At 41.0% G+C, this 26,787-nt stretch overlaps 1 protein-coding gene across 7 annotated transcripts in view; it reads right to left on the reverse strand.

Moving 5' to 3' along the window:
- Positions 1-2,760: 2,760 nt before the first annotated feature.
- The window catches only part of ATP13A4 (ATPase 13A4), a 150,373-nt gene continuing 126,346 nt past the window's right edge, over positions 2,761-26,787 (reverse strand). For 3 of the 7 annotated variants that reach the window (XM_079922543.1, XM_079922544.1, XM_079922542.1), the window contains 7 exons: positions 26,051-26,147; positions 24,246-24,318; positions 16,940-17,111; positions 16,032-16,225; positions 14,517-14,605; positions 12,397-12,477; positions 4,274-7,853 (listed from right to left, as the gene is read on the reverse strand). In XM_079922543.1, coding sequence (XP_079778669.1) covers positions 7,641-7,853; positions 12,397-12,477; positions 14,517-14,605; positions 16,032-16,225; positions 16,940-17,111; positions 24,246-24,318; positions 26,051-26,147 — 919 coding nt within the window. In that variant the 3' untranslated portion in view covers positions 4,274-7,640. Of the gene's footprint in view, positions 4,253-4,273; positions 7,854-12,396; positions 12,478-14,516; positions 14,606-16,031; positions 16,226-16,939; positions 17,112-24,245; positions 24,319-26,050; positions 26,148-26,787 lie in introns of those variants that run through there. The other 4 variants (XR_013828502.1, XM_079922545.1, XM_079922546.1 and 1 more) reach the window with 4 other exon arrangements.

Genomic DNA, 26,787 nt, shown 5'->3' on the forward strand with positions numbered 1-26,787 from the left:
TTGGCATCCAGACCAAATAGGTTACAGGATCCCTCTAGGGAGGATCTGAACCTATAACATTGTCCCCAGATCAAACCAGTTTCTAATTAGTCATAGATTGTGGCTGAATTCTTGAGGCTATTTAAGAAGCCCTTATCCAATTCTCAAGGCTAACCTTGAGCTGGGTCAAGAGAGAACGGACTCAGCTTTCAGGAAAAAGCATCCAGCCAACTGTGGAGCCACTTTATCTTGTACTTTGCCTAGGTCCTGAGCAGACCAGGAACATGGCGTGGCCTTGGGGCTCTGAGCTGTTTTCTCAGAGTGCTTTACCCCTAAATGTTCCTGCATATGCTTCCATCAAATGCACCTTCACCTCCTGGATAGGTCTCTCTCCTATCTTTCTAACCTATGTTTCCCTATCGTAGTCACAAACAGGATCACAGAAGCAGTGCCACGCTGAAGTCTCTCCTGAGTCACTGAGAAGATCCACGGAATACTGCAGTAGGGCTCCTGGTGACAGGACGCTCTTCTGTCCCACACAGACACACAGAGCACCACTCCAAGATGATCTCTGCTGCTTCCATGAAGCTTCTGTGGGCTTTATCTGACCTGGAGGTTGGTTGCAGGGGACCCCAAATTGCACGCCACTCTAGTCACACCTCCCCATTTTTCATCTTCTTTCGCCACTTTCTACCTCCCTTAGCCATTTGGAGACATGCTCAGACTGTTTATAATACTTATAGGTCTCTGTGTGACACCCTCAGCCAGTAGCAAAATGCATCTTCCTCTGGTGCTCACACAGTCGCAACACTGCAAAGTGACAGAGGCCACAGGTGGATTCCCTCCACTGTGCTTTGATCACACTCTGACACACCGACCACAGAGTGGGCCCCTATCTCCATCCCTCCCCCTATCTCTATCTCTACCCCTACCCCTATCTCTGTCTCTATCCCTATCTCTTTCTCCATCTTTATCTCTATCCCTATCTCTATTTTTTATCTCTTTCTCTCTCTTTTCATCACAGCTTTCTGTTCCTTGGGCCCCTGCAAAAGTTGGTAAAGATAGGGTGAAACCAGAGAACAAATCGGAAAATACAGAGCCAATTATACTGAAATTCTCCCCCCGTTCCCTAATATCCATTGTTTGGTTTTCGAAAAAGTTTGCTTGCCTCAATTCTCTCTTCCCTCGGGTTGAGTACCTTTCTAGGAGAGCCTTTTCACTCACAAATAAACCTCTAGTGTCCTCTACATATAAAGATGGTCTTTGTAGCATATACCTAGCTCTTCTAAGTCCACAGCGCACCTCCCCCACCCGCTATACAAACCATGTATATATATATGTATATACCTATGCGCCAAACTCATTAAGCACAACACTGGAATCACTATACTTTTATACTTTTGGTTGTTTTTATTCATAGCCCTAATGTTTTAGTTAAGCTTCTTTGTATTGAATGGAAAACAGATGTTCACAGACAAAGAAGGAGAAATAAATCAACAAAATGTCCCAGTGATTATATTTTTTATTCAATCATGCCACAGCTGCTTGCGGAGACTCAACCATGGCCCTGTGCTGCGTATAGCGTGGGAAAATGAAATGAATCAGGCTTGGCCCCTATCCTCAGAGAATGTGCTCCTAGTTAAATGGGGTTGTGGAGGCATTGGAGGAAATGAAAACACTACTGGACGATAATACAAGGTAGAAAGAACTGTCTGCTACCCAAAGGATGGGTATGTAGAGCAGATAAAAGAGGTCTCCCATTTGTTTTGGCAGATCCGGTGGCATTATAACTGGATCTTGAGAAATAGGTGGGATTTGGGTGTATGAAGATAAGAGTAATAATTATAGAGAAAACAGCATGGGAAAAGGTATTGTGGTGAGAAAGGGGTTATTGTATGCTGCGAATAAGTGAATTACAGAGTGCTGGGAATAATAAGTGAGTTACTGAGTGTGGAAATGACAGTTGGCTGCATTATAGAGTACAAGGATGAGAAATGTCTGAGATGAGGCCAGATGTGGCCAGTGCAAAGAGTCTTAAATTCCTTACTAAACAATGTGTATTTTATTTGGTAGATAATTTAGACTGTGAAAGGTTTCTGACCATGGACGTGGCATGATCAAGTTGGGCAATAAAATTCATAGGGACCTTGGGAAGCAAAACCAGAAGAGAGACTTCAGTTGGGGAGACCAGATAAGAGATTCTTATATTCAGGCAGGTGGTGGCCAGCGTCTTGGAGGAGAGGAAGTTCTACTCAAGAGATACAGCCAAGAGAGCGTGCAGGGATTTAAGAACTGATTGGAGGGGAACAGGTGGGACTCTTCATTGCATGCCCATGTTTGTGGTTACACAAGGAAAAGTCCTCACTTACCCACAAAGCCTTCCTGATATCACACAGAACCACCACTTTTGGCTTGTGATACAATGTGAATGGCGCCCCCTTGAGTTGTGCAGTGCATAATACATGCAACGTTATGTGAGACCTTCCGGCAGCACTGTCACCCTTAGCCACAACTTCAAACTCAAGAGAGTTTCCATAGTCAATATGTGTGCAGCCTTTATCACAGGCCAGGGCTTTATCAGATTCTTCATGAAGCTGAAACACTAAGGAGAGAGAATCAAAAGGAGATGGCAAGGAAGTAGAGCTGGGAGAGTCTGGATAGCCCTTTGAGTACTCTACATTCAAACATGGACGCTCTACAACATGTTACATTCTTTTCCCCTAGTGGATTAGATGATTTGATTAGCAGAATCTGGCTAGGAGTGAAAAACATAAAGGACCTTCATTTGGAAACCTATAGACTAGGATTTTAGACTCAGGTCACCCATTTCCTAAGTGCGTGATCTCAAACAATTGGGATTTTTTCAACCTCAGTCTCCTAAAGGGTTGCTCAAGTATTATGTAGAAAACAAACCGAGGTAGTGGGGTGAGGAAACCCTTGGATAAAGTGGTCGGGTCAGGGCAGACTTTTTTGAAGAAGTGACCAGTGAGCTGAAACCTGAAGGAGAAGGGAGTCAGCCAGGAGGGTAGGGGTTGGTGGGAGTGGGGGCGGCATTCAAGGCAGAAAGGATGGCAAATGCAGTCTTCCCAGGGAAGGAACAAGCTTGACATGTTTGGGAATGCCAGGGTGACTCACCCCTAAGGCTCTGTCAACACCTCTAGGAGAGGTGTGTTTTGTCATTGTTGTTTTTATTTGTATGTTTTTTCAATTTTGAGGAAAGTCATTTCGTTGATAAAGTTTAGAGGGTTCTTTTAACAAGTCTAATGGAACCCAAAGGACAGCCAATGTTGTGTGGCAGCAATTTTCAAGGGTTTTTTCTTAAGCATAAAGAAGTGAGCATAGTACAAAGCCGCAAGAGAATTCATATAACCCTAAAAAAAGCTGTACAAAGTAGGGGCTGAGGGCTTCCCTGGTGGCGCAGTGGTTGGGAGTCCACCTGCCGATGCGGGGGTCGCGGGTTCGTGCCCCAGTCCGGGAGGATCCCGCGTGCCGCAGAGCGGCTGGGCCCGTGGGCCATGGCCGCTGGGCCTGCGCATCCAGAGCCTGTGCTCCGTGGCGGGAGAGGCCACAGCAGTGAGAGGCCTGCGTAACGCAAAAAAAAAAAAACCCAAAAAAACAAAGTAGGGGCTGAGCAAAGTTCAAGCAGAGATACAGGTTTCTGCTTCTGGAGACTGAAGGCAAAAACCAGAGCTTTATGTGATCTCATGACATAGGCTCACAGATCTCTGGTTTTATGATTTTACTCCCTCAGCTGTGGGAGTTGACCTCTTCTGTGATTGATGGAAAGAGAACTTCTAGGAAAACTAACAACTCTTTCTGGAGGAATCCATACTCATGATGGCAATCCATTGTACAGCTGCCTTGCTTGCCTCCTTGATTGTTGGTGCTGCAAACATCCTGGGGAAAACAACATGGAAGAGTGACACAGCAGAGACTTCGCAGGCAGAGAGGTCCCATGTCTGAATGCAGCTCCAGTCCCTCCACTCTCGAGCTGTGTGTCCTCGGACAAGTTACTAAGCCTTTGGAGGGTATGGTACCTCATGAAAAGAAGGAGGATAGTAGTCCTTGCCCTGCCTTCCTCCTAAGACTGTTATGTGGCTTAAATGAAAGCACGAGTGTACAGGTGTTTTGGAGACTGTAACGTCCTGTAACAAAGCAGGGAATAATAGCATCTGCAGTGTTAGAAATGCCTGGGACTTTGTAAAGATGTTGCTTTGACTCAGCATTACTGGAGGAGACCACACCATTTTATTATCCAGAATGAAAGACTTCACTGCGGAGAAAGAGAGACTGATTTTAGAACAACAGAATGATAGATTTTACTTGCCTCCTTCGTACAGAATAAATTATTATCGCATAAACAACATACAAGCCTCTGAATATATAATCCCTTTTTCCAGTCATCACATCTGCAAGTGTGTAACGCACACTTCTGTGAGCACATAAGGACGTACAAGGCACAGCTGTACTTCCATCCTCTATTTCCATCATTCCATATTTAGCAAGGCGAGCCAGGAGTCAGGGTTCTTCTCTATGGGTAAGAGCCGTATACCTTGGAGTAAACATACAGGGGACCCTCCCAAGTGGTTTGGACCAGGTGACTATGTCCTTTTCTCCTCCAAGTCCTGGTCAGGAAAGCATATCGGGCACAGGTAGCACTGCCCTTGGGTTTGGGGCACTGTCCCATGTTCTTTTTCTCAAAAATTTCAAACACCTCTTTCTGAGAAAATACTCACATCAGAAGTATCCCCCAGTCGTCAATTTGGCAGTCAGGGCCCCGCTCTGTGCAACTGTTGTCTAGGTTCCTGTCCCATCAGAAGCCACCTTCCAACGTACAGAGCAATCAGTCTGTGCATCCTCACCATGGGACCTCCCCAGCCTAGCCCCCCACAAGGTCAGTCTGATATTCTGTGTGGGCAGCAGTCATAAAAGGTTCGCATCCCAGCGTGACACTGAGACACTGGGTGTATCAAGCCTGAAAGGAATCCTGCAGGTAATTGAGTTTCATCTGATACTTGACTTCCCTTGCGAATTGGTCTTTGAATATCTGCTGCAACCACCTATGTCACGGAGTGCACACAGAGGTCACCAACTTCCACCTCTGGCAGTGCTGACTGTTAGGGTAGTGGTCTTCGTGTCAGCCTGAAGCCACTCCCATCGTGCTCTTCACCCACTGGTGGTGACACCGGATCCAGGTCAGAGCTTTCTCTCTCACGGTAACTCCTTCAAGTGTTTGACTACCATTCTGGCGTCCCCTGAATACCCATTTTTCCAGGCTAAGCACTTCCTGGTCTTTCACTCACTGCCTCTAAGATGTAGTTCATCTCAAGAACGATCTTTAGAATGAGTCCCTTTTGGCCAAGGTTTTATGGCTGTTTGGCTGGTGAGGAGCTAGAGTCCTCCGTCCCTGTTCCCTCTGCTGAGGATGGAATCACTTCAGATCAAGATAAAAGCAGCTCAGAATTGCAGAAAAACAGACACCTGTGGTTTGGGGGTTGGTTTTGTTTTTAACACACCTCTAGTCTAAGGCTGGCAGGATGCCTTGCATTCATTTGAACAGAAGGCCCTGGTATTAGCAAAGGCTTGCCTCCTTGCACCTGGCCAAGAAGAAATTCACTCTTTGTTTGACTGTGAGATCACACCACGCACCCCTGCCCTGTTGGAGCTTAGTAATTAGGAGGTATTTGGAGGTAACATCAGGTTCGCTGAAGATTTGTGTCCAAGGTCTGGGTGTGCTCTCCTCACCCTGCATCTCAGCTTTCTCATCTGTAAAATGCTGATGGGAAGCCCTTCCTTGTCTGAGTTCCAGGAGGATTATGTAATTCAGATGGCTAGTGGAGGTGATAGCACTTGGTGAGCGGCTTTTCAGAGTCTGAACGGTGCGCCCCACACTCGCTCATCACTACGCTGCAGACTATCTCCAGCTTGCCCCTGCCCACAACTTTCGGAAAATGAGAACAACTATCAGTTTTAGAAAAAGACATTCAGAGCTTCCATATCACTGCCAAGGCTGACTTTGTCCAAGGAAACATTTCTTTCTGTACTAAGACAAAGATCCTGCAGCCTGCTCTAATGATTCTTCACACCCTATTTTAAACCCAGAGACGACAAGGTAACTTTGTGGCTGAGAAACACCATGTTCCAGAATTATCTGCACCATGTCCCAGAACCACGCTCAGGAGTTAAGCCGGGTAAGGGAATGCTTGCAGACGCTCTTAAGTAGCCAACCAGCCAGGGACTCACTCCCTGCCCGGCACATTCACTTAGGATTTGATGTTTGTCATGAAAATGTTGCTTTTGCTTTAAAATACTATTTGTGGAAGTTTACCTAGAACTCAGTGTTGTCTGCTGAGCTCAATATAACCAAATTGTACTAAGGATAAAATAAGGGAAATTTTTGTTTTCTGAAATCTAAAGCCTCAAGCTTAAGAAATGCGGACGTTGTATGAGGACTTATGTTAATGATAACATATAATGTTGTAGCACAAGACTAACTTTTCTCAAAAATAATAGAGCAGAGGAGTAAAACTTCCTGGAATTGGGCACACGGGATGTGGTTCCTGGAATTGGGCACACGAGACGCGGGGTTCCTAAAACACAGACGTCCACAGAGTCAGGAGCCAGAGGTTAGGGGACAGTTCTAGTGCTCTTTGATTTGTGCTACTTTCCTTTCTTTTCCAGGAACATAAGCCAGACCAACTATGTAATCTGGGGGACCCTTATTAAAAATAAGCACTTTCAAGATGCCAATAGCAGAGTATTAAGCCAACAATGGGACCTTTCTGAGCATGAGGCCCTATGCGACTGCCAGATTGTATGCCCATGAAGCCAGCCCTAAATACAGGAGACTGTGCTTCCCAGTTTCTTTGCCAAATCCCTGGTTAGTGTGGTGTGAGTGATGGGAGAGATGTGCACCACTTTGACACAGTGAAGAGCTCCCATCCTCCTTCCCCATTGCAACATACATGGCGGCCTTGTGTTGAGTCGGCGGAGCCATCAGATTGGAGCAGTCACCACTCCGAGGAGGGCTATTCTAAAGGGCCACCCGGCTCAAGACAGAAGCTCTTGAGTGTTAAAACACTGAGATACTGGAGCTGTTTGTTATTGCAGCATCAGCTAAGCCTATCCTTACTAATACTTAGGGGAAGGCCAGAAATGGAAGGAAACATCTCAAATCTGAAAAGTACCATAAAGGAAAGGAAACCAGACAGTGAAGAGTGGTGTGATAGTTCTCATGCATTTGTTTTTCCATCAATGAAATAAGAATTCAAAAATGATCTTTAACATGTTTACAATTCTATGCTACCTTCCCTCAACTTATTTAAAAAATATATTATCTAAGAAGAAAGACTACGTACTCTCCTTCTCCTTTAGCCTCTCAGTCTCTTGGCCCATTGCCATCCGTGGACCATTCTTGAATCACTGAACACCTCTAATACTTTCAGAAGCCAAGAGAAAAACACTCTCCTAGGGCAGTGTTCTGCTCTGTAGAAAGTATTTTATCCAAAAGACTTTAATTTGTCACCATGATTGGGCAGGTTTTTGATTCCAAAAACTCTAGCTGATATTTGTAAGAGTCTCACTGCTTAAAAACAAATCACTGAAACTGGTCCCTTTTGTCATCGTTACTATGTTATATAAACTTGGATATCACATTGCCTTCAAAGTTGCTCCTCGTTGCTCTCAAACACCGGGTTGCTATAAGACACTCCCCTGCCACACGCCGGCATGTCAGAGTAGGAGGTCTGGTTTATGGGGGGCCAACTGGGGTCATTTGCCAAGGCCCTCTGCCATATCCGATACTGGCTTTTTGATTGATAGCCAAAACATCTTTTGATTATCATCCACAGGGCTCTATTTTCAATGATGGCCTCCTGCAAAATAAAAGAGTTACTGTTTACAATCAGAGGTTAGGTGTTTCCAGAATACAGCCTTCCATAGACCCTCATAAGGCACTACTGCACTGACTGCTTCAATCTAGCTTGACAAACAACTTGAGCTTCTGACAAATCCAAGGTGATTTCATGTGATAGGTCATGGCCTCTCAAACTTTTCCACTTAAGAAACTCTTCTGGAAGAAGAGAGAGAAACAGTTTCAAGAATCCAGAAACATAGCTTGAAGTAGTCCGCCTCAAGGATTTCATATGTAAATTAAATATAAAAGCATCCAAATTCTGCAGTTCACTCCATATCACATCCGTATGTGATTTAATATAAATGACATTTAAAATTATCTACTACCAAACGGTATTGACCTTATAGAAAGATAGGCCATGCTTATGATGTGACTCGGGTGTACCCTGGGATGTCACTGCGTAGTCACGAACACAGGTAAAATTTGGGATGTGGGCCACAGTTTTGGAGCTGGACAGATCTGGATTTGAATCCCAGCTCTGACACCTACTATGGGCAAGTTAATTACCCCATCTGAGCCTCAGTGATTAGAAATAATAATTCCTTCCTCTTATATTTGTCAGTAGGATTATATAACTCCCCTTACAATGCAGAGCATGGCATGGCACAACTACTTCCCTTTACCATTCTCCTGAACTATTCATCTAACAAACGGCTGTGCATTGCAGCCTTATTCACATAAGCCTCCAAACTTCACCTACAAATATTTCATTGCAATGCGTTCTATAAGATGACAAAAGATATGTCCTTTGAAAACATTTTGGATTGGCATTTTACTTCATGAGTTAGACTGAGCCTTGAATAGAGCCCAAGTTATAACTTATAATACACAGCACATGAGGGATTATGTTAAATTCATTTTTTTCATCCTATGTGGTCACAAAGATTGACCATCTTATAAGTTACCATGAAAGAAACAAAGAGGAAAATATGAGGACCCAAGCTGTCCCACAGAATTAGAACTGGTTTTGGTGTCTGTCAGTGGTATCTTTGCGAAACTGAAAGAGTTAATTCTGTAGGATTCTACGAGGAACTTTGCTAGAGATAGTGGTTTCCTAAAATCCACCCATCTTTGACATCTGAGTCCACTGCCCATGGAAATCATAGAGAACAGCTAGTCTGAACATTCCTCTAAAAACTGATCATCTGCCGACAGGCTGTTAAACACCCACACAGCCATCTTATCAGCATCTTGCAAACCTCAGGGATCACCTAGCCAAACCTGTTCCTTTACTTTCCCAGACCAAGGTTTTTTGTCCTCTTTAATTAACAAGAGAACAGTAGTTCTCCTTAGAGCTGAGATAAGGCAGGATCATAGGTATTCAATTAAAGGTTTCAAAATCTAACTTATGTCCAGGAAATCTTAGCAGGCTTCGTACAAAACAAATGAACACACACACACACACACACACACACACACACACACAAAAGACATTAGTGCTCTACACAATATCTTGAGCTTTGTTACAATTCTACAAATGTGATGACTTGTATTACTTTGATGCCCTGAAAAGGGAATCAAAGAAAGCACTGAGAAATAATCCGTCCTGTCACTGTACATTGTAAATTAGATGTAGAATGAGAAACAAAAGGAAAGCCTTGATGATATACCATTTCTTAAAGAAAAAAACAAAACTTCATCACATGAGCTCTTCTGACAGACATTCAAATAATTCATATATATATATATATATATATATATATATACACACACACACACATACATATATACACACACACGCATTCACACAATGCATAAGTAATAAAAGGGAGTGTGTTAAAGCTATCCACATTAGCTCCTCTGCCTGTTAGCAGGAGGTTAGATCATGAGACCCAGCAAGTAAGGATAAGGTCTCACTCAAACTTGTTTCGTGAGTATCAAATTACTGTCTCCATCTGCTGGGGGTGGGCAGCCTTACTTCTTACATTTAAGAATTGAATAAACCTTTACCCAGCTCCTAATAGAATAAAGCAGTTGTTATAGCTAGTAAGATGACTTCTTGCCATAGTTTAATGGCAAGCAAAAAAAGAAATTTATACCCAGATAACCATAACACTTGTCTTCTTTCTCCCTGTAGACTGTGAGCTCTACCCCTCTGCTATTATTACCCCTTTCACATCATGCCCTAGTACATGGCACAGGTTCAACAAATGCTTGTGGAAAGAGTGAATGAATAAATGATTGCTAGACACAAAGTAAGGAATGGTAAGTACCACAAGAGATAGCATGATAATAGGAGCTTATATTTACTAAGCGCTTACTGTGTGCTTTTCACTGTTTACATTTCATGCTCACAGTCACCCTATGAGATAAGGTACCATTATTATCATCATTTTGCAGATGAGGAAACAGAGACACAGAGCAGTGTAGTGACTTGACCAAAGTCAGACAACAAGAAAGGGTGGAGCCAGGATTCAAACCCAGGTAGACTACTCTGCAGCTATATTCTTAGCTGCAAATATTCAGAAGGAGAACGGCTTCCTGCTGGGGGATTATGGCAGACTTTGTTGCTTGATTACCCTACAGCCCATTCCTCCTGGCTCTTCCCTGCCCACCTTAAAAAAAATCATAACTAGTCTAAACCAATTTGTCTAACTTTTTGGCATAGATCCACTTTCCCAGAGTCCTTTTCTACTAAAGCTGACTATGAGAGTTCTAAGCAATGAAGCATAAGAGGAAGCCTTCTGGTGGGCTGCAGGACATTTTTTGCTTCCTGATAAAAGGTTCATACTTGTGGGAATAAAAGCTTGCTGGTACCTCTTCTTCCATGTTTTTCCTGCACTGAAAACAGACATAAAGCCTAGCTACATGGGAGCTAGCTGGGCCCCATAAGCAACAAGCACAACCATGAAGGCCAACATCTAAGGATGGTGAGACAAAAAGGTGGAAGAATGCAGAGCCCCAGTGATGCCACAGAGACACTAAACTAGCCCTGAAGCCACTGGCTTCCAATCTTCCTGTTAAGTGAGTCAATAAATATCTTTATTGTTTAAGCCACTGCTTGCTGAGCCTTGTTACTTGCCTAACTGATCCAGGAATCAGGAAAAATTCATGAACAGGCTAATACTCTAGCTGCGCCACAGAGGACGGAATGTTATTTCAATATGCAGAAGTGGGGAAAGATGTACTAGACAGAAGAAATAACACGATCATGGATAGGAATACGATATACACATAAGATTATCCCTTAAAGGACAAGGACCATCTTTCTGCAACTCCATAAGAGGACTCTCATGGCAATGCTCTTTTATTAATTCGGTGGCTTTGGGGACCATTTGGTTTAGCACAGTACTCCTCAGTGTGATTCCTGAGTCAGCTGCATCAGAATTACCTGGCAACTTATTAGAAACAAAAGCTTGTACCTACTTCAGACCTACCAAATCAGAAATGCTGGGGCAGTGCCGGACAATCTGTGTTTTAACAAGCCCTCCAGGGAATTCTGATGCCCACTCAAGTTTGAGAAGTCCTAGTTTAGCAAAGAGATAGATGCTCCTTATCCTAATTCTATGTCCTGTTCTGCCACCAGCTCCTGCGCAGCCTTTACCCTGCTTAGCAATGAAGGCTCCGGAGCTCCTGCATACAAAATACTGCAGGGCCGTCAGGCCCCAGGTGCGCCAGCCCACCACGAATCCCCCCTCACTGGAACCAGTCTGGGTTTGTAAGTGAAAGCAGGAATGGGGACAGATGGAGTCTTAAAGCTCATCCCTCCTACAGAATGGATGCCTTTTCTGGGGCGCCCCCTCCAAGGGTGGGCTTTAAGAAATGGGGATTGTGTCTAACAGCATTGAAGGAGGAGAGAGTAAAGCGCGTAGCAAGGCGAAGGGGGAGCGGAAGCTCATTTTCCTGGGGAAATGGAGCATAAAGAATAAAAGCTGGGAAAAGCTCACTCTGAATCTCATTTCCCATCTGTAAAGTAAAAATGATAGAAGTTGTTCAGTGAAAGAAGCCAGACACAGAAGGCCACATACTGTATGATCCCCTTTATATGAAATGTCCAGAATAGGCATCCATAGAGACAGAAGGTAGTTTAGTGGTTGCCAGGGGGTGAAGGAAGAAGAAGGGGAAATAAGGAGCGATTGCTAATGGGTGTGGGATTTCTTTCAGGGTGATGAGAATGTTCTAGAATTAGACAGTGTTGGAGGTTGCACAACTCAGTGAACATATTAAAAACCACTGAATCGTACACTTAAAAAGGTAAATCTTATAGCATGTGACTCATATATCAGCTTCTTTTGAAGAAATTTGAACGAATTGAGTTGGGTCTCTGTTTGTGAATTTTAGAAATGGATAGGACCTTCTCCCATCCTCCCCAGCCCCACTTTACAGATAGGCAAATGAATACCTTGTTTGGAATTCATCAGAGGGAAGCATCATTGCTCATGTTGGCAAGGAAGGGAGACCCTTGCACTGTTGAGCCTTGTCCGCTAAAGCTGTTCCTTTTTCAGACTCCCAGAGATGCCTCCGCCACCCCAACTAGCAATGAGCAGCCTGAGGCCACTTACCTCCACGACAAGGGACGCGATGAAATTGGAGCCGAGCATAATGACAATGTAGACCCTCCACAGGACAGGAGTGCAGAGCAGCTGGTGGGAGATGAAAAAGCAAAGTCAGTCTGAAGACTAATTATGCTGCAAAAACTTCATGCTGTTCACAGTGTACATGCAGGCTTCTAACCACACTCATTCTTGTGAGACGCTAGACACCTCTGATGGGCAACTTTGGCTTGACTTTCTTGGAATCTCGCTGCAGTCTGAAACTCAACTCATCCAGCTCGCGTTCCTTCCCTCTGTCCTTCGCAGGGGTCAGACCCACATCATAGTGTGGCATCCTCCCCACCTCCACTGGCTTCCTAATCTTTTTTTTTTTTTTTTCCTTCATAGGTAATTCTTCCAATAACTTTCTTACACATCTCACCTCACCTGGATATCTCCATCTCAGAAGACTTGGACAAATGTAACAGTTTGTTACTATTTGTGTAAACGTGGTAGAATATACATATAAGAAATGTATATGTACACGTGTAGAATACATATTTGAAAGTATGTAAAATAAACTGGTCTTATCAGTTGTCTCCAGAGAGAGGAACTGGTAGTCGGGGAACAAGGATGGGAGGGAGGTTTTCACCACATAACTTCTCTAAACTTTTGAATTTTAAACCATGGGAATGTTTTCTCTATTTTAAAAAAATGAGCAATAATTAGGTTACAAAGCAGCACGATTCCATTTAAAATAAAATAAACTTCATAAATCAAACACACATTTATAATATATGAATATTAAACATGGAAGGCTATAGTTAATAATGTTATAATTTTCCTTACCTGCATAGTTACATTTTTTAAAATGCACCCATAATTTTATGTAATAAGAAAAATAATTATTTTTAAGGTGAGCAATAATCCTTTGCAGAATCTTTTGAAGTCATGCTGGCAATGACTCTGCACAGGTTCCCTCCAAACCAAATACATTCCTTATTTTGTTACAAGAGGTCCCAGCCCCTCTGAAACAGTCTTCACTAACTTAAGAGTGTAACTAAATCCAACATGTTTTAACCTTAACTTCGGCAGGATTAAGGAATTTTAACTCATTTAGAAGACTAGTAGGCAAGGACTATTTATCTCCATGAGTACCCAATCTAATTCATGAATACAATTATACTGTTAACCACAGTAATACAATTATAAAAATGAAAAGCCGAATGTAGATATTAGTTTATATGTCAAATGTCACCATGGGTTTGTGACGGTGTTGCTGGTTTGGAATGCACTATGTACTCCAAATGCTTGTCTACATTTAGGAACCTGATCTGCAATGATCAGTCAGTCAGTCATTGCCATTATGTGCCATTCACTATGCCAGGCACTGGTAATACAAGAATGAATAAGATAGGATCTTGGCCCTCATGAAACTTGTCTTTGAGAGGGAGAAGCAGACAGGCAATTTTACAAAGAACTGAAAGCTCAGGTCCTTTTATCATCTCTTCTGTATCCTATTTATTGGTCTAAAGGACTTTTATTAATGATTAACTTCTAATTCAAAAGAAGAATAGATTAGAGGAATCAAAATATACATTTTCCCTTGCTTGAATATGTAAAATTTCTGTTTCTTCTAGAGTTTCACAGTTGTCTCAAAATTACAAAACTGTAAGAGAGTACTTGAGGTAAGATACACATCTTCGAACGTAGGTTTTGCAGACATTAAGTATGTAATACAGAAAAACAAGTTTTTAAAGAGTTTTTAAAAAAATGTAAATACAGATTTGGGAATTAACCCCAAAAGTGTTATAGGCAAAACTGTTTTAAACAGCTTCAAAGCAAAACCATTTACGAGAAAATTCTCTTTAAGAGAAAATGTATAAATAGAATTTCCAATCTTACAGAGATCTTTTAAAGGAAAAATGTTCAATGCTTTTGAAATACTTGAAATCAAGGCTACACAGAATTTTATTTCCCGACCAGCTTAAATAAAAAATATGAATAAATTCAGCATTCATTTTAACCCTACCATCTCAAAAGAATAATACGTGTCAAGAATCCATGTCAACTGCAATTGTGGCCTGCTTTTTGAAGTCGGGGTGTTATACAACTATAAAATATCATCATATCCCAGAGATAAGACTTACATCCAGACGCCTATATAATTCTGGAATATCGGCAAATAGAATGAATAGACACACACTCAGCTGTATGATCAGCACAAGGACAAATATATCTGAGGAAATAAGAACACAAGCTATCATTTAGAGAAATCTGAGTCCAGAGTATCACATCCATTGATACACATATTCTAGGTTAACACCGATTAGATTTACTTGATTTCTACAACCAAACTCAGCAAAACAGATGAAAAGTACTCACTTCTATGCAATGGGTCTCACCTCTACAATTTCTATGTATGTCCTTGAGGTAAGTGGAAAATTTCACATGCATGTTATATGTTTCAATTAATAAAAATGGGACATACATATAGGGTAATACTGACAAAACAACGTTTTCAATAAATGCCTTGGAGATATCCAAGTATCTGAGTCTCTTTAATGCAAATCATTCACTTCACATGTATGTGTATAGCTGATTCACTTTGTTATAAAGCAGAAACTAACACACCGTTGTAAAGCAATTATACTCCAATAAAGATGTTAAAAAAAATCATCTGGGCTTCCCTGGTGGTGCAGTGGTTGAGAGTCCGCCTGCCGATGCAGGGGACACGGTTCGTGCCCTGGGCCGGGAAGATCCCACATGCCGCGGAGCGGCTGGGCCCGTGAGCCATGGCCGCTGAGCCTGCGTGTCCGGAGCCTGTGCTCCGCAACGGGAGAGGCCACAGCAGTGAGAGGCCCGCGTACCGCAAAAAAAAAAAAAAAAAAAATCATCTGCCTCAAATCCTTTTCTGGGAAAAAGGAGGACTGTAAATAAACAAATGTTTGAATTGCAATCATGCGGAGGTCAGCATTCGATTGCTTCCTCATCCCAAGAAGAAGAGCAAAATAATTTTCTCCGAACAGATTTTTCTAAGGATATTGATTCTTCAACTTGTGCTTCTAAATTTTCCCAATTAGAGGGGTAGTGATGCTATGCAAATACATGTCCCAAAAGCTAAACAGGTCACCTACTTCTCCTAACACTCACCCCCACCCTCAGCCCGGACTGTAAGGAGGTGAGAGGTACTTTGGCCAAGAATCTCAACAACTTTCTATAGTCAGGCTCCTCCAGGCTGGACCCGCTCCCAGAACTGCCAATCACACAGTGTCATCCCGACCATTGTATTCATGGCAGGAGACACTTCCAACTGAGCGCTGTGACCCTTCTCCCCACCTCCTCTGAGATGAATTCTGACAAGTACTGACAAGCAGAGAATTAAACGTGTCTTCCCAATTTGGAGTGAACCCATGAAAAGATACCTAGAGACAAATTTATAGGGAAAGGAAGTGGTGGATTAAGAAACTCTAGTATTTAACACAGCTTTGAGGGAGGTAGCAAAGGACCAGGAAATAAGGCTGCATGTGTTTACAGAGCCCTGGAGTGGAAGTCAGAAGACCCTAGATGAGTGCCAACTCTGCAATTGCTCCTTGAGTGACCCAGGAGTATCTGTTCTCCTCTCTGATGACCTCTCACCTCTGATATGGTACAGTTCTACTCACAGTTTGTGTATGTGGGCTGCCTAAATGGTTTTCCTTTGGAGAAGACAAGAGCCACAATGATACAGTTGATTGTTCCCAAGAACCATACAGTAGTGTTCTCAAAACTTGTGAAGACACCATTACTTCCGATCTTATCTGGAGCAGTTGGAGAAATGGTTAACTTTGAGATGGTCTCATTTTGCACTGTGCAGGTACTAAAAAGGAAACCAAAGAAGCTAATGAAGTGAGATGACAAGCCCTTACGAAGCATATGTATCTACACAACTACATGTCCTCAATGCTTCTGTAATTGCCTACGCTTTGGGAAAGAATATACTGAAAAGTAAGGAGAAAGAAACCAGCATGTATAGATCTATATTTTGGGTAGATGGATAGATGATTGATAGATAGATGATAGATATAAATAGATAGATAGATAGATAACAGATCCAACAAGTTATTTATTCAATAAATTGGGCACCAATAATGTAGTAAGACTATGTGAGAGAAAAAGATATGAGTAAGTCATGACACTTCCCTCTATTTGCTTCAGATTTCTGAACATTTACAGATAGTGTGACTATACAATTTATCATCCAACAGGCACAGATTTGAATGTGAAAGGAAAAAATATAATCATTTCTTTGGGATATCAGGCTTAAAATAGGGCTGCCTAGCCAAACTATAATGCATGGTCACCCTAGATATAAAAGATGGTCAGAGTTCACTATCATTCAAGATGAGCAAAGATAAGTGCTAATGAATGATGCCACCAAACTGTGCTACAAAGAAGAGATCACTGGAAAACTGCCAAGGGCCTTAAGGAAGCCAAAGCTTTAGTAGAATGAAGACCCATCTGCCTCCCAACATATGGGCCAGATGATGTTTGACAGAAATTAGAATGTGACAATCTAAGGCTGTGATCATACCTGTGCATCCCCATGGAATACCAAGGCTGCCTCTGAACCAGAATGAAGCCCACAATGTGCATGGCCAGGCTGAGAAGAATGTTGAGAATCACAGAGAGCAGCAGAGGCGGGGAGATCAGCCGTCCTGCAGGTCTGAAAGGCACCAGCTTGGGATAGGCACCATTCAAATTCACTACAAAATAAATTCAAGTTTTATATGTATATGAGAGCAGGAAAATTTTGTATTCTTCATCAGAAGAATGGTGTAACTTCTTGGGCCCATATAGCTGAGGAAATTGACAAATTGAAATATTGATACATCACAAAGTAAGGGAATAAAACAATGAATGAATTCAAACTCAAGTCATATGAGGAATTCTTGAAAGAGAAGACAGAACAACAACAAGATGCCCTTTCCCCCCCTATTAAATAAGCAAAGACTATTACATTATAGATGAGGAAGTGATGAAGTGAGCACTCTCATACACTGCTTGTGGAAACGTATATTGACACAAAAATACCTTCTGCAGGGCAGTTTGGCAATAAATATGAAGAGATTGAAAAATGTTCATAACCTTTGACATAGCTATTCCATTTCTGGAAGTTTATCCTAAGCTAAAAAATCAGAGATGTAGGAAGATGTTCATCACAGCATCATTTACAATAAATTATGGTACATCTCTATAATGAAACAACATACAGTCACTAAGAAGTAATGTTTTCAAATATTTAATAACAAAATGAGGAGTGACAGATTAGCAACTCCAACATCCCATCCCTCTACAGAAACACTGAAAAACAAAAGGAAACTGTCAGAAGCAACTTTGTCAGAACTCTGAAAAACAGATGAAAGTTACAGCAAACAAGCAAATGCTGAGTCAAGAAAAAGACAACTTAAAAATGGGAAGAAAGCTTTTTTTTACTTGCCCTTGCCCATTTTTACTTTCCCTTGCCCCCCTCCCTCCTTAGCTCAATGGCAGTCTTGAACATGGTTGTCTGCATTCCCAGCGGGGGATCCTGGTTACAAAAGGGGAAAAGCAGACTTTATCCACAAATTATTGTGTATGTCTGTTCTAACCTGTCTGGAAGCTACCTGGAGAACTGATGCAAGGTGTTCATCTCTGTTTTGCCTAATAAAAAACTTAGTCAGGGCGGAAAAGCAGCATACACTCCTTAAAAACACTGTAAGGCTAACAAGCTACCCATAGTCATGGGGAGCAAAGGATTACAGTTGAGACATAAAATAACAACCTGAAGCCTAGAAAGAAAAGTTAAGGAGCATTTATTTGGAAAATTATGGTATTCAAAAGTACCTGTGCATGTTGGGGAATATAGAAAGCCCTGTGCCTGCCAAAGATGTATGCTCAGAAAAGACCAGAAAAGACCCTAAGCTTTCAGCCCTGAATAATCACTAGACTCAGCACAAGCTTAGTTAAGTGTTGAAGTGCCCCAGCACAGAACTAGTCTGCAAAGACTGGGAGAGGTATTTCTTTGTTCATGTTTTTAAACTCATGGAATTCAACTTACGGATATCTCTGTTAAAACACTAGCTGAACAAAAGCTAAAGCAATAGAGATTTTAGTGACCACACATGACAACTGATCTAATCTTTCCAAAAATAGTTTAGAAAAGTCACTAAATAAATGGACTACTACAGTCTTCAAAAAGCAGCAAAACAAAAAACATCAAGCCCTGGGGAGGGGAAAGAATCTGATTTCCAGAGTTACAACATTATAATATTTAATGGAATAAAATAAATTGACAGAAATTATTTCTGAGGAAGCCCAGACGTTGGACTTACTGGGAAAAGACTTTAATACAACTGTTTTTAACATGCTCAAAGAACTGAAGGAAATCAGGGAAATAATGTGAACAAAAGGAGAGTGTTAAAGAGATAGAAATTTTAAAATGAAGCCCAAAGACATTCTTTTTAAAGAATCCTCTTTTATAATGTCTATCTCTTTACTGGCGTACTCATTTTTCCCAGTAAAGGTAATTATTTGGGCAAATATAAAATCCTATATTATTGTATTTGTGTTTTTTAACTCAGCTTTTTATTCCTACATGATTTAAAAGACAAATGCATAAAAAAACAATTATATATGTATGTTACTGGGCACACAGTGGATAAAGACGTAATTTGACAACAATAGCATAAAAGGAGGAGACAGACCTGTAAAGTAGCAGAGTTTTTATATGCTACTAAAGTTAAGGTACCTATTCAAACTAGATTGTTACACATTTAGCATATTACATGTAATCCTCATAATTATATATTACGTAATAAAAAACCTACAGTTAACATCACACTCAAGGGTGAAAGATTGAAAGCTTTCCCCCCTAAAATCAGGAACAAAACAAGGATGCCTACTTTCACCACTGTTATTCAGCACTGCATTGGAAGTTTTATCTAGAGCAATTAGAGAAGAAAAAGAAATAAAAGTGATTCAATTTGGAGGAAAGAAGTAAAACTATCTCTATTCACAAGTGACATGATACCAAATATTGGAAATCCCAAAGAATCCTCAAGAAAACTGCTAGAGTTGATAAATGAATTCAGCTATGTTGCAGGATACAAGATCAACACATAAGAATCAGTTGAGTTTCAACACATCAACATTAAAATGTGGTATATATATATAATGGAATATTATTCACCCATAAAAAAGAATGAAGTTCTGACACATGCTACAACATAGATGAATCATGAAAGTATTATGCTAATAAGATATGCCAGAAATAAAGGGACAAACATTGTATGGTTCAACTTATTTGAAACATCTTGAACTGGCAAATTCATAGAGACAAAAAATAGTTTAGCGGTTATCAGAGGCTAGGTGGAGGGGCAATGGGAGTTATTGCTTAATAGGTAAAGAGTTTCTGTTTGGGGTGATGAAAAAAATTAGAAATAGACAGTGGTGATGGTCGCACAATGTTGTGAATGTAATTAATGCCCCTGAATTGTACACTTAAAAATGGTGAAAATGGCAAATATTATGTTATGCATAATTTACCACAATAAAAAAAGAATGAAAATATGTACACATAAAGAAGTGGTCATAAAGTTAAACTAAAAAAACCAGGATGCACAACTATTATATAGAAAACATAATTCAAATTTCTTTATCTATACGTGTGTGTGTGTGTGTGTGTGTGTGTGTGTGTGTGTGTGTGTGTGTGTATAATGGAAGGGAATACATCAAAATGCTTTAATTTGTCAGCTCTGGATAGCAGGATATAGGAGGATATAGGTGGTTTTTCTCTTTGTTATCTCTTGCAATGTTTTCCATCTTCTTTTCACAATGAATTATATTAAAAAATAGAGAAAAATCTGGAGATGCTTGTTATGGGAAAGAGAATAATCACAGAAGAAATGAGAGCTGTTTTCAAATATCTGAAGAACTGTTCTGGAGAGAAAAATCAGACTATTCTCTGCCACCCCAAATGGCAGAACTGAAGTCTGAGATGCGTGAAAGTTACACAGAGGTAGATCTGGCTTGATGTACAGGATTACTCTGTTAACAGTAAGGACTGCCCAAGGATGTTCTTACAGTAGATTTAACAAATATTTAATGAGCTCCTTTGATATGTCCGGCACTGTTAGAAGTATTGGGAATACAGCAGTGATCAGGATAGACAAGCTGCTGTCCTCACGAAGTACACACACTGAGTGAGGGAAGGCAAGCAAAAACAAATAAAAACTTAGGTAAATATCATAATTTTGGACTGTGAAAAGTAGTGTGAAAAAAATAAAGCAGAATGTGTGGTGATAGAGAATAACTGGTTTGGTCACTATTTAAAGTGACCTTTCTGAAGTGGTGACATTTTTCTGACTAGAACCATAGGAAGATCTACAGGGAGAGTATTTTAGGCAAAGAAAATAGCAAAAACAAAGGTGCTGAGGTGCCCACAAGCTTGGCAATGCTCACAAGACAGAAAGACCAGGGTGCCTGGAACAAGTAAGTGGGTAGCAATACGGTTAGAGGTGAAGCTGGAGAACTAGGCCAGAGCTGGATCATGTAAGACTTTGGATTTAGTGGAAATGGGAAGGATAATGATAAAATTTACATTTAAAAAACAACAGTCTTACTACCGTGTGAAAGGTAAATTGGGGTGAGGAGAAGTCAGCAAGAGCAGAAGCAAGGACAGTTGTGAAGGTATCGCAGTAATCCACAGGGGAGGTGACATGGCTTTGTGACAGTGGCTACAATAGGGATGGAGAGAAGCTATGTAGGATGTGTTTCGGAGGTAGAGCCAATAGGAATTGTATATATATATATATATAGATATTATATGTAAAGGTGAAGAAAAGAGGGGAATTAAGGATGACTCCGGGTCTTCGATGTGAACAACTTGGTAGATTGTGGTACTATTTCAATAGAATACAAGCTCCATGAGGAAACGAATTTCTATGGTTTTTTCCACTGACGTATATCAAGTGCCTATTACCGTAAGTAGAACAAACCAGACACTCAGTAAATATTTAATAATTTTGTTGAAGATCAGATCTGATAGAATAAAGCATTCTGTTTGGGCACATTAAGTCTCCGTCCTGGTAAATATCCAAGATTAGATGCTTAGCAGCTGCATTTCCAGAATTTAGGATAGACATCAAGCCTAGAGACATAAATTTGGGATTCATCAGCATACAGATAACATTAAAGCCATAGCATTGGTTGAAATCACTTAGGGAGATTGTGTAGACTGAAAAGACAAGAGAACCTAAGAACAAGCAAGCCTTGGAACATTCTAAAAGTTAGAGCACAGGTAAAGGAGCAGAGACCAGCAAAAGACATGAGGAAGCTGTATTCATTAAGGCAATAGATAATTCAGCAGGGTGTGGCATCACAAAAGTCAAGAGAAGAAACCTTTTGAAGGATAAGAGTGCTGTTGAGAGATCCAAGTACAATGAGGAAAGAGAAGTGATCAGTACTGTTGACCGCAAGGAATTCATTGGTGCACTTGACAAGAGCAGTGTGGGGGAAGAGACAGCCGAAGTGTGCATAGTACTTACTCTCCTTGCATATGTTCTCTGAAAGCAAAGCTTTTGAGCAAGTTTTTTAAACCATAAGTTGGCGTGATAGCTGTTAAGATTATGACGACAAGGTATAAGATGAAATAGTGGAAACAGTGTGAAAGCAAGACCAGGAGGCATGTGGAAGAGGCAGTCTAAGATTGGTACTTTTTTTTTTGTATCGAAGTATAGTTAATTTACAATGTTGTGTTAGTACAACAAAGTGATTCAGTTATACACACACACACACACACACACACACACACACACACACACACATATTCTTTTTCAGATTCTTTTCCGTTACAGATTATTACAAGATATTGAGTATAGTTCCCTGTTTTATACAGTAGGTCTTTGTTGTTTTCCTACTTTATATACAGTAGTGTGTATATTCTGGTATTTTTGAATGTATCAGTAATGTGGACCCTCCCAGCCAGCGGTGTCTGGAGTTGGCTCATACGAGCTCACAAGAGCCAACTGCCACTAAGTTTGTAAGCCAATTATTAAATATGGCCATTATTAGAAGAATACTATATAAAGTTGCAATTAAATAAATATTATCTTAAAAACAAAGATAATGGGGGCTTCCCTGGTGGCGCAGTGGTTGAGGGTCCGCCTGCCGATGCAGGGGACGCGGGTTCCTGACCCGGTCCGGGAGGATCCCACATGCCGCGGAGCGGCTGGGCCCGTGAGCCATGGCCGCTGAGCCTGCGTGTCTGGAGCCTGTGCTCCGCAACGGGAAAGGCCACAACAGTGAGAGGCCCGCGTACCGCAAAAAAAAAAACCAAGATAATGAATCCTCAGAACTGATAACGTCCTAATGATTTTACTGCAGTTTAGCATTATCTCTGTTCTTAAAGTTAATAATGGAGATTGAACTTAAACGTGTGTCACGTCTGTAGCCATTACATCATGAACAATTGTTTTTTAACTGAGGAAATATTCTTCCAGATTTCAAGAACTATTATCCAGATTAGCGAATAAGTTGCTCACATGACTGATGAATGATTAAAGTTTCAGCATAAGCCTGTGTTGTTTTGCTCACTCAGGTAAAGAAAAACGTCAACAAACATTCATTCACATCAGACCTATTTCAGTCATCAATCACAACAATATATTGACTACGGATACAAGACTTTGATGAAACTCAGTTAAAGCATTCTGTGAGAATCCACTGGCTAAATGGAAACTGCAAGAAAGAGTAATGTATACTTTATTGTTATTTGATAATTGCTCACTACACATTTTTCTTTTTAGTAAAGCTTATAATAAGCTTCTATGCATATGCATATACATGCATATCTACAACTGTTTGGAGAGCTGGCTGTTACATATGTGCCAGGAAACCACTGCCTTCCACCAAACAACTGCACAGGCCCAGAATCCGAATTCATGCCCGTGAACGTTAGAATCCGGCTGATGGAAATGAAATGACAATAGAATTAGAGATGGCAAGTGGACAAAGTGGGTCTACTCAACTGTTTGGGAAGTTTGAGAATAAAGGGGACAATAGCTAATGGTAGGTTGGAAAGTTTGAGAATAAAGGGGACAGTAGCTAATGGTAGATTTGGGGTCACAGAAGAGGTTTTAAGGAAAGAAGATACAAAAATATATTTATCTGCTGATTGGAATGATCCAGTAGACCAGAGAAAAGTTGGTGATAGAGAAAAAGATCATTCCAGGAACAAAATCCTTGAGGCGGTAGGAGCAGGTAGGATCTAAAGTACAAGTGAAGCTGGTGGCATTCATATATAAGAGAGAAAAGCAGAGAATATGGTAAAGATGATGGATAGTGGTCAGGCTGGGGAAAAATCCCATAGCGGGGAAACTGGGGAGACAATTCATGTATCAGTTAGGAGGTGGTGGGTGAGAGTGGCATAACGGCAAGATTACATTTAATCTCTGTTCTAAATCCTCAGAGGTTAGGATTGGAAGTGGGAAACATAAAAGCCATTTAACTTCTATAAATTGGGCACATTTGGACCATAACTATACCTAAAAGCACACTGAAGTCAGTTTTCAAGGTGCTTTTTTTCATTTTAAAGGTTTAGTGACCATTTATAGAAGCTCTATATTTTGTGGAAAACAGCAAAACAACGAGCCAGCTTTTCCTCTGCTAACACTTTCAACACTTAAAAATGAAGATTCTATTTCCTCTTTCTCTCTCTGCATACCATAGCCCTTTGGGAATAAGTCACTCATCACTGCGGCTATAGCTGCTACCCCTCAATGGTGAACTAACCCTGCAGGGGCAGAGGGAAGCAAGTGGAGGGGAGTATCTCTGAGAAGAAAATTTAAAAGACATCTTACTTGTTACACCAATAAGAGTTGTAATGGCCAGATCCTGGAACAGAAACTGGTAATTTGAAAGGCTGTTTGTCTCCTGAAAATAAAAAGGAAAGTGGCTCAGAAAAGTTATAACCTTCTGGAAGAAATGTGACATCAATTGTACTCATTTTCTCACTGCAACATAGGATTTTCAAGTAAATTACCAAGGAGATGGTATCAGGGGCCTGGTCATGTCGGCAGGGGTACCAAAGACAAGCCTGCAAACTCCTTTCTAGCCAGGAGGGCCACTGCAGTGTGCTTTCTGGGCTGCTCCTTTGAGCATCAGTGTCACCCCTGTTGAGGGGAACATCTCACTCTGATTCATCTCTAGTCTCTTTTCTACTTGTTAGCAGAAAGTTTGGGGTTTGGTCTGACACAACAAAATGACACATTCCCAATGGTCAGTGACAAATGTGTGGTGATCTTACCTAAATTTCACCAATGGAAAATGAGAATAACTAAACCCACTAATTGCATTCTTGGGTGTTGTTAGAAAGTCCTGATAAAGCATCTTGATATTCTTGAAAAAAAAAAGTTCATGTCTTACTGATTTCAAGAAACTTGCTTCCTTCCCCCCACCCCCACCCCCTTCGTGGAAAGGAGATAATCATGACCCATGTTTAACTCTACTTTTGAGCATAATGAGTTATTGGGATTCCAAACTAGGGACCGATTTCTATAAACAGCCTCTCCTTTTCCAGCCCATTCATCAGTGAGAGGAAAAGGACTTATATAATCTGAAAATAACGGAAGTAAAAACCCTCATACCAGGAGCAAGGGGGCAAGACATAGAGATGAATCTGCATACCTTCAGCACAAATGGAATTCACTTTCTCAGTGTTACTTAACAGAATAAGCCCAAGTGTTGAGCTCACAAATACTAGATATGTCTTTTCTCCTTTCATATTTTGCTAAATAGTAAAAACCATCACAAGACCTATGTGCTTTGGGGGGCATGATATGCCAATTTTCAAGTCCCTGTATTCAGGGAATCAGTGATATGCTGCTTTGTACTAACTCATGAAAGTCAACTGCTAAAGTTTCAGGAATTCTGTGAGCTGGTTTTTAAACACAGCCAATATAAAAACTTAAATTATACAAATTTACCATTAAATAAATTACACTAAAAACACAGGTAATAGCCCAAACTCATCACTCTCTAATCATTTTCCTACATTTAAATATTATCAATGGTCTTAAGGTTATTTACAACTCTTGTATCTATATGGTGCAAGTACTATAGAATGGTATGCTACTGTATAATACATCTCTTCCCAACTCCATGTTCAGTGACGTCAGGTAGATAGCTTGAAATCAGCCATGGTGGGAGTAGTTATGCCATTGAAATCGGTAAACATTAATAATCGGGGCTTGTGTTTCCAGGGAGAGCCAGTTATGAAACATTTACCAGAACCCCAATTAGAGAAGCACCTCTCTAGCGAATGTTATGCTAGGGTGGAGCCGCACTGGAACTGGGAAGGTAAGAGACCTGGTCCAGGCAAGCCAAAACGACAGTGAGAGAGAAAGTTTACCTTCAGTTTTGAACCTCAGCTACAACCAGATGAGAAACTTCTGTCAGAGAGTCAGAGAACTGACACCAACGACTTTTCCTTTGTATCCTTGTCTATTTCTGATTTACTTTCAAAAACGTTAAAGATAGTTTTAGAGAGGCTGTTGGTACTCGACATATCCCATGTGCACTCTTTCTTTAAGAGGCTTTGCAAATTGCCAGTGACCGCTATTTGTTTTAGCTCTCACTAATCAAGAGGCTAGGTCTCAAGTCATACCCAGTAGAGCAGCAGAACACCAACATACTGAATCATGCTGTACAGAGCCATGTACTTAAACATGCAAAATGAGGTAACGAGAGCTGCACGTCCTTCCCTGTGTGAGAAAAGAAATGAAAGAGTAATGAAATGAAAGTCACAAAAAGAAACGAGGTCAGTTATTCTGTGCTGTTCAGCTGAGCTCAGAAGAAAAAAATCAAAGCCTGATAATTCGATTGTTTGTCTGACAGACTGGACAGTCTTGAGCCAGTGGGAGCCGGCAGTCAGTGTGCTAGATGTTCAAGGAAGACTAAATCCAGGCCAAGGTCCACAGGCCTTTAATGGAGCTTTGGAGCCCGAATGTAGAGTTACTCTTGTCCTGTCTGCAGGCATTATTTCAGCTCTGAGTCAGGAGACCTGGGAACTGGTCCCAGATCTCCTATCTACTCACTAATGTGATTTGAAAGGTCATTTTCCCTCTCTTGGTCACAGTTTCTTCATCTGTGAACTGAGGAATTTAAATAAGATTGCAGGTTTGGGGGCTATTTTCATGCTTCAGGTGCTTCAGGAGTTTGCAAACATCTCATTCAAATTTCATTTGGCAGTCCCAACTTTTTCTAAAACTGAACTAAGACAATAGGCGCGCTCAAATTAGGCACACATCAAATTTAAAGAGACTGGAATCAATAAGCCTGTTCATTTGTATTACTGTTGATTGACTTTGAATGAATAGTATATATTTAGAGTGTAAAATAGAG

This window comes from Stenella coeruleoalba, assembly GCF_951394435.1.
Source record: "Stenella coeruleoalba genome assembly, chromosome: 5".
Taxonomy (NCBI): Eukaryota; Metazoa; Chordata; class Mammalia; order Artiodactyla; family Delphinidae; genus Stenella; species Stenella coeruleoalba.